This window comes from Notechis scutatus, chromosome 5 (genome assembly GCF_049901735.1).
Source record: "Notechis scutatus isolate UNSWTSFEM ecotype Mainland chromosome 5, rNotScu1.2, whole genome shotgun sequence".
Taxonomy (NCBI): Eukaryota; Metazoa; Chordata; class Lepidosauria; order Squamata; family Elapidae; genus Notechis; species Notechis scutatus.
Window position 1 is genome coordinate 2,258,437 of NC_142013.1, and position 8,926 is coordinate 2,267,362.

The 8,926-nt window shown below is 47.5% G+C and overlaps 1 protein-coding gene across 2 annotated transcripts in view; it reads left to right on the top strand.

Moving 5' to 3' along the window:
• Positions 1 to 5,917, top strand: part of P4HA3 (prolyl 4-hydroxylase subunit alpha 3) — a 31,085-nt gene extending 25,168 nt beyond the window's left edge. The window contains exons 10-13 of one of the 2 annotated variants that reach the window (XM_087965960.1): positions 1,358 to 1,420; positions 2,234 to 2,302; positions 3,581 to 3,677; positions 4,771 to 5,917. In XM_087965960.1, coding sequence (XP_087822086.1) covers positions 1,358 to 1,420; positions 2,234 to 2,302; positions 3,581 to 3,677; positions 4,771 to 4,841 — 300 coding nt within the window. In that variant the 3' untranslated portion in view covers positions 4,842 to 5,917. The remainder of the gene's footprint in view (positions 1 to 1,357; positions 1,421 to 2,233; positions 2,303 to 3,580; positions 3,678 to 4,770) is intronic. The other variant, XM_087965959.1, reaches the window with a different exon arrangement.
• Positions 5,918 to 8,926: the final 3,009 nt, after the last annotated feature.

Consider the following 8,926-nt stretch of genomic DNA (forward strand, 5'->3'; position numbering starts at 1 on the left):
ACTGGCTAGGTGACTTTCTGTCCAATCACCAGGAGACAGTGAGTTCTAGTCCTGCCTTAGGAATGAGAACTGGCTAGGTGACTTTCAATCCAATCACCAGGAGACAGTGAGTTCTAGTCCTGCCTTAGGCATAAAAACTGGCTAGGTGACTTTCGGTCCAATCACCAGGAGACTGTGAGTTCTAGTCCTGCCTTAGGCATGAAAACTGGCTAGGTGACTTTCGGTCCAATCACCAGGAGACAGTGAGTTCTAGTCCTGCCTTAGGCATAAAAACTGGCTAGGTGACTTTCAATCCAATCACCAGGAGACTGTGAGTTCTAGTCCCATTTTAGGCATGAAAACTGGCTAGGTGACTTTGGTCCAATCACCAGGAGACTGTGAGTTCTAGTCCTGCCTTAGGCATGAAAACTGGCTAGGTGACTTTCGGTCCAATCACCAGGAGACTGTGAGTTCTAGTCCTGCCTTAGGCATGAAAACTGGCTAGGTGACTTTCGGTCCAATCACCAGGAGACTGTGAGTTCTAGTCCTGCCTTAGGCATAAAAACTGGCTAGGTGACTTTCGGTCCAATCACCAGGAGACAGTGAGTTCTAGTCCTGCCTTAGGCATGAAAACTGGCTAGGTGACTTTCGGTCCAATCACCAGGAGACGGTGAGTTCTAGTCCTGCCTTAGGCATAAAAACTGGCTAGGTGACTTTCGGTCCAATCACCAGGAGAATGTGAGTTCTAGTCCTGCCTTAGGCATGAAAACTGGCTAGGTGACTTTCTGTCCAATCACCAGGAGACGGGGAGTTCTAGTCCCATTTTAGGCATGAAAGCAGTCTGGGTAACTTTGGGCCAATCACCAGGAGCCGGTGAATTCTAGTCCTGCCTTAGGCATAAAAACTGGCTAGGTGACTTTTGGTCCAATCACCAGGAGACGGGGAGTTCTAGTCCCGCCTTAGGCATGAAAACTGGCTAGGTGACTTTCAGTCCAATCACCAGGAGACGGGGAGTTCTAGTCCCGCCTTAGGCATGAAAGCCAGCTGAGTGTCTTTGGGCCAATCGCTAGGAGATTGTGAGTTCTAGTCCCGCCTTAGATGCCGTTGGGCCAATCCCTTTCTCTCAGCCCAACCCACCTCACAAGGTTGTTGTGGGGAAGATAGGAGGAGGGGGGGGAGTATTGTGTATGTTAATCACCTTACTTATAAAAAAAAATAACAATAAAGGTGGAGAAAAAAATAAAAATAAAAGTATGTTGGGAATTGACCCACGCACGCAAACGATACGGGCGTTGTAAACTCCCTGGCTGATCCTGCCACAAACTGGTCTCAATTCAAAACACAAATAAATCTCCGTTTCTTTTTCCTTCTGATCCAGTCAAGGAAAAGCCCCCTGTATCAGATGAAATCAGGAAACCGAATAGCTACGTTGATGGTCTACGTGAGTTTTCAGTCTCTTTATCTTCCCTTCTTCCTCGGACATCCAGGGCAGAACTGAACTCGGGTGAAGGGTGCAAGAGATGGCCGAACTGGCTCTGGGTTCAAACAAAGCGCATACTCACCGAACCGCCCACCCCTGGTTGGGGGTGCTCCATTGCTGGAGGTGTGCTGTCCAGACAGTAAATGATTAGTTAGGAATTGGGAGCTGTCCCCTTAAGGGAATGCCTCATGGGAAATGTAGTTCAAGTCACGTAGGGTCTCCCGCTTGGGTGGGGGGTTGGACTAGATGATCTACAAGGTCCCTTCCAACTCTGATGATCTGTTATCTGTTGTCATGTGATCGCATCTGTAATCCTGATTGGTCACTGAATTGACCCTGGGTTGGGTTGGGGGAGTTTCCTTTCTTCTTGCTTGGACCCCAGCATCGTGCAGGTATCTCGCCCTTTGCTCCATCGTTACGGGATGAAGATCACTACACTTTCACACTATGAAGTCAGCTATGCAAAGATTTGGACATTAGATGGAACTCGACATAACTCTGAGTTATACCTTGAGGATGCCTTGTGATCCAATAAAGAAACTTTGTATGGAAGCCTTTGTAGAGTTGTACCTGACTGTCTTTATATTCAGCCAGCAATTTAAAAACAGAACGGGAGGTTTTCAAGAAAGGCTGGACAACCATTTGTCTGATGTCCACCTAGAGTACCATTGAGCAGGGGGTTGGACTAGAAGACCTCCAGGGTCCCGTCCAGCCCTAGGATTCTAAGATTCTATCTATCTTCCATCTTTTCTCTTGCCTTTTTTTTTTGCTTAGCTGAGTTTGGTAGAAGCTGGAGGATCCACGGCCTTTATTTATGCAAACCTGAGTGTGCCGGTTATCCAGGTGAGCCCCGTCCGGTTTGCAATTCCCCTCCGGGCTGGTTTTCTTCTCGCTGGTCAAATCCTGACTTCGTCCTCCTCTTCCTTTTTGGAATAGCCACCCCCCCCCCCCCAAAAAAAAGAAATATTGCAAAAATCAAAGGATGGACAAGGCTTATAATGTTATTCTGGCCTTCCTAAATACAGGAGAAAAAATGCTGGATTTAAGATCAGCCCCTAAACTGGTCTTGATTTATGAGTGTCATTGAGCCCGCAGTTATGGTTGTGACGGTCATTTAAGTGGGTTATTGTGAGACCGTACCCAATTTTGCAAGCTGTTTTGTGGCAGTTGTTTTATTCACTCACATATTTATTCATTCATCCATTCCCTCGCTTATTCATTCCCTCACTCGTTCATTTACTTATGCACTCATTCACACATTCATTCACTCATTTGTTCATTCATTCACCCATTCCCTCATCCATTCATTCAGTCCCTCATTCATCCATTTACTCACCCATTCATTCACCTAGTCAATCATTCATTCATTCCCTCACTCACTCATTCATCCATTCTCTTATTCATTCCCTCACTCACTCATCCATTCCCTCATTCATTCATTCATTCATTCATCCATTCATTCACTTAGTCACTCACTCATTCACTCACTAATTCATCCATTTCCTCATTCATTCATCCATTCTCTCAATCACTCATTCATTCATTTCCTCATCATTCATTCATTCATTCATCAATCCATTCGCTCACCCATTCATTCACTTAGTCAATCACTCACTCGCTCATTCATTCATCCATCCATTCTCATTCATCCATTCACTCATTCATCCGTTGATCCATTCGCTCACCCATTCATTCGTTTAGTCAATCATTCACTCATTCACTCACTCATTCATTCATTCATTCATCCATTCTCTCATTCATCCATCGATCCATTCGCTCACGAATTCATTCACTTAGTCAATCATTCATTCACTCACTCATTTATCCATTCACTCATTCATCCATTCTGTCATTCATTCATTCACTCACTTGCTCATTCATTTACTCACTCACTCATGCATGCATTCATTCCCTCATTCATCCTCACATCATCCATCCATCCATCCATCCATTCACTCACTCACTCCTTCGCTCACTCCTTGAATGCTTAGGCCGTCCATCACCCCTGTGAGTCTTCCCTCGTCTTCTCCGAAGGCCCCCCCCCGTTCCTCCTGCCTGGGCTGGGGGCCATTTCTGAGTGGACCCCAGTTTCTACCACGGCCCCTTCTGGTCTCTTCCCAGAACGCTGCTCTCTTCTGGTGGAACCTGCGGAAGAACGGGCGAGGGGACGAGGCCACCCTGCATGCCGGCTGCCCAGTCCTTGCGGGAGACAAGTGGGGTAAGCAAGTGGGGTACCCCCCCCGCCTCCTTTCCCTCCAAAAAATATGTTTGTGCATCTATGGAGCAAAGGGCTGAGGCCAGAACCTCCTAATGATGCTTCTGCACTCATTCACACATTCATTCCCTCATTTGTTCATTCATCCCTTCATCCATCCATTCACTCACTCACCCTTTCCCTCATTCATCCATTCACTCATCCATCCATTTCTTCATTCACTCTCTCACCTTTTCCCTCATCCATCCATTCCCTCATTCCTTCATTCTTTCATTCATTCATCCATTCATTCATCCATTCATTCATCCATTCATTCATCCATTCATTCATCCATTCCCTCATTCATTCATTCATCCATTCTTTCCTTCCTTCCTTCATTCATCCATTCCCTCATTCATTCATCCATCCATCCATTCACCCATTCCTTCATTCATTCGGTCACTCACCCATTCATTCATTCATCCATTTCCCTCATTCATTCATTCATCCATTCCCTCATTCATTCAGTCACTCACCCATTCATTCATCAATTTCCTCATTCATTCATTCATTCATTCATTCATCCATTCACTCATTCATTCATTCCATCATTCATTCATTCATTCACACATTCATTCATCCATCCATTCACTTATCCATTCATTCCATCATTCATTCCTTCATTAATTCATCCCCCCATCCATCCATCCATTTCCTCATTCATTCATCCATTCACTTATCCATTCATTCCATCACTCATTCATTCATCCATTCCTTCATTAATTCATCCCATCCATCCATCCATTCCTCATTCATTCATTCATTCATTCATCCATTCATTCATCCATTCCCTCATTCATTCATTCAATCACTCATCCATTCATTCATCCATTCCCTCATTCATTCACTCATCCCCCCCATTCATCCATCCATTCCCTCATTCATTCAATCACTCACCCATTCATTCATTCATTTATTTCCTTATTCATTCATTCATTCATTCATTCATTCATTCATTCATTCCATCATTCATTCATTTATCCATTCCCTCATTCATTCACTCACTCACCCACCCTTCCACCCATCCTGATCCTTCCCACGCCTCCTCTCTCCACAGTGGCCAACAAGTGGTTCCACGAACATGGCCAGGAGTTCCACAGGCGGTGCAGCACCCACCCAGAGGAATAGCCGCCCCCCCCTCTCCCAGGGGGCTTGGTGGGGCAGTGACAACTACTAGGATGCGTCTTGCAGCTGGGCTGGGGGTGCCCAGAGGAAACCGGAACATCTGGCACCCCTGCAGGAGCCTCGACAATGCAGAGATTGTTGGAGCACCCGCCAGTGTCCAGATGTGTCCAAATTTTATTTATTTAACATTTGGAGGATTGACAGGCTGGGGAACAAACACCTGGGCCGCAAAGCAGCACACACTTGAGTGTGCAAGACAATAGGAGTGTCCTGGCCACCATGGCTGCTCCGAAATGAAGTTGCAGGAAGGAAGAGCCGGGGAACAGTTGCGATATTATGGGATGTGCCCACGAAGTGCTGACGAGTGATAGTATTTGACTTATGACCTCAACGGAGCCTGGAGTTTCCATTGCTAAACAAGATGGCGTTCCCTTTTACTGCCTTTTGTTTTTGTTTGCCACCGTTGTTAAGTGAGTTACTACAGTTGCTAAGTGAATCGTGAAGAGGAGGGACTGCGGGGTCCTTGGTGCTCTCTGATCTGGGTTGTTTTCTTGCAGATGTTTCAGGACCCAAGGAGGGGACTTCATCAGTGCAAACCTCACTCCCTTCTAGCACTGATGACGTTACCTAGTTGGGTCATGAAACGTCTGCAAGAAAACCATCAAGCTCAGAGAGCACCAAGGACCCCATAATCCTCCTTCTCCTCCCTCTGCAAATCTCACTTCCTTCTAACACTGATGATGTAGCCAAGTTGGGTCATGAAAAGTCTGCAAGCAAACAACCCAGCTCAGACAGCATCAGCCACACAGTCTTCCTCTCGGCAAACCCCATGGCCTTCTAGCACTGATGATATTTGGGATAAGGAAACACCAGTATGAAAATTAGCGGGTCAACTTATTTTCCAAATGCTTATATTATAGGTCAGCTTATTGTCTGTAAGAAAATAAGGGGCAGGGCTCAGAGGCTAAGATGCTGGAGCTTGTCGATCTGAAAGGTCGGCAGTTTGGCTGTTCGAATCCCTAGCGCCGCGTAACGGAGTGAGTTCCCGTTCCTTGTCCCAGCTTCTGCCAACCTAGCAGTTCGCATTCCGTGCACCTTCGGCGTTTAGTCATACCGGTGTCATGCCCGTTGAGTCTGACTCGGAGGAGGAAGCCCAACAGCCGATAAGGAGCGGGAGTGTGGCTCCGTTGGCTGTGGAGGAAACTGGGGAAGGGCAAAGTCCGGCTGGGCAGAGCAGGGAAGAGGTAGAACAAGGGAGAGGGAGTTCAGAGGAAGACCCAGGCCCACCCCCTCTTCATCCTAGGGCACACAGGGAGGAACGGAGAAGGGAGCAACGTGGGTTGCCTGGCTTACGGGGCAGGAAAGGGCCCCGATTCCCTTCATTAGCTGCATCTGAGAACACAGTGTATAAAAAAGACAAGCTGCGTGCAGCAAGCTATTGGGAGCAAACATGAATTTATCTTGTATCATCGTGGCTTATCTGTGTTCCTGGCGTCTTCCCAACTGTGTGTGTTTTGCCGTGCTTTTCAAGTCTGAAATTCCTGCTCCTGTCCTGCCAAACTAATTACTTCAGTTTGGTTTGTTTGGATTTTTAGTTACAGTTTGTGTTTACTTTGTTTTGGACTGAATTTTCTCCAGTTAAAGGCTGTTCCTGGGAGAGTTTTTTCTCCAACCGAAGGTAACCTGGACACTGGGGGCAAAGTTGGAATAAATAAAGGGACTCTTATTGCTTCTCAGACTGTGTTGCCTTTGTGTCACGCCCCGGTCATCACAGCTGGCCACATGACCACGGAGACGTCTTCGGACAGCTCTGGCTCTTCTTTGGCTTTGTAACGGAGTTGAGCACAACCTCCTAGAGCCAGAAACAACTAGCACGGATGTGCGAGGGGAGCTTTCCACATGATATTTCTTTTAAAAAAAAAAAAAAGGGCCAAAAGGGACCCCCGCCAAGAAATCTGCCCAGCTCCCTTTTCCTGCCGCTCACGCCCCCCCCCCCCCCGGCCCCCCCCCCCCCCCCCCCCCCCCCCCCCCTCAGGACCCTGGGGCTGTCAGGGTGCTCCGCGGCGGCTCTCCCCTTGGGGAAGCAACCAGGAGCCTGCTGGTTCAAGCGCTCTCTTTGCCTTTCCTTCCGAGGCACGGGACTGGAGCCGGCCGCCAGCGCAACCTGACGGGGCCTGGGGGAAGAGAGAAAGGGGACCAAAATATCGTGCTTTTCCCTATTATCCTCCAGACGTTGTGAGTATTTCATCACTGGAGGTCAACGGAGGAAGCCAGGTTCGTTTAACAACCACACTGCTAACTTATCCACTGTAGGGATTCACTTAATGACCGGGGCGATAAAAGTCATAAAACTCACTTTACAAACATCTCATTTAACAACAGAAATTTGGGGCTGAATTGTGGTTGCACCTCAAGGACTCCCAGGGTCTTCAAGACACCTGTCCTAGAAAGTTGATGGGCGCCTAATACACCAGTTCCTTTCGGTGGAAGGATCTATACCGCCAAAAAATCGGTATATTTATCCTTGTGGCCTAAAGCTTGAGGGGCCTCGAGGCTTTAAGACAAGACACCCCCTCCCTCCAATAATATAATCATCAAATAATTAATAATAGTCTGCAACACCATGAAACATGCAGATCTGCCTTGGAAAATCCTCCCTGGTAGATTAAAATGCCAAATTCAGTTGGAATATCTGGCAAGTTCATAATCATCGATTCCTCTTGGCTTCTAGGGGCTCGCTAAGAAAGGATTCTTCCAAGTGACCCATCAGAGCATTTAGAGTATTTCCTATATTATTTTTATTATTATTAACACGCTCCGATGCTAAGGAGTTCTACTCCCCCTCCCCACCTGGAAAGAAATCTCTTCCAAAGGCAAAACACAAGCAGAGTTTCAGTTTCAGAGCACCAAGCAGCTTCAGTGCAGAACAGTTGAGCTAAGCCACGCCCAGGCTCCTTGCTGTCTCCTTCTTGCTCACACAGCAAATACTCTTTCAGTTTCCAAACAGCCCTCAACTCTCTCGCACACTGACAGGTGACAGATGAATACCGATGGATGCTGGTAGGCAGGGGCAGAATATTTTTTCTCCCTTATTTTCCTCCCCAAAAACTAAGCCCTACCACATAGTTTCGTAGCGAAGCACGTGGGTCCCCAGCTAGTTAATAATAATCTGCAACACCAAGAAACATCTGCCTTGGGAAAGATTCCATAGGCAGATTAAAATGCCAAATTCAGTCGGAACATCTGGCCGGACCGCGGTAATAGTAGTATTTAAAAACAACAACAGAGATTTCTTTGCAGATTCTTTCCACTTTATTTGAACTCAAGGCACCACTCCCCCAAAAAACAGTTTGGCCACCGGAGGTGAAGAACAGGAAAAAAAACAAACCCCTGATTTGTGCCTCTCTACAATCCCCCCCATTTCCCCCCTCCCTTTCCTTGTTCCCAAATAAAAGCGTTGAAGACAGGTTCAGAAAGGGAAGAAGGCGTTTTGGGCTGTGATCTCCCAAGGACAGCCAGGAAAACACCTGGAAAACTTTCTGTGGCCCGCGGGAAAACATTTGGTTGCATTCCTGGATCTGGATCTAGGAGGGAGGGGAATCATCCGGACGAAGGATCAGCAAACGATTTTTTAAGCAGGTGGAGGTTCAACAGGACAGCTTCCCTTCCCCGGTTGTGCTGCGCAAGACTTCCTAATAAGAGTATTTGTCAACCTTGGTGGCTTTAAAGAGACCGGGGTGGGGTGTAAAACGGACGGAACTATAACTCCCAGAATTCTGGGAGTTATAGTCCGTCCGTCTGTCCGTTTGTCCCCCCGTATTAAAGTCACCGAGGTGCACAAACACTGCAGACACAGAGAAGACAATTCACCAGGTGAGGCTACCCCACCCTGGCATGGTTCAGACATGCTGGGGTTGCAAGCGAATCGGTGGCTAGCTAGCCATTTTGGAAACTGCGCCCTGGGTGGGCGTTGGGATGGCGCTGGGTTTGGGAAAGGCCGCCCCTTTCATGCGTGGGAGAATAATGCCTCGGCTGTCGGAAAACAGGTGGCCACGTACACACAAGTGGGGAGAGTGGGTGAAGCGAGG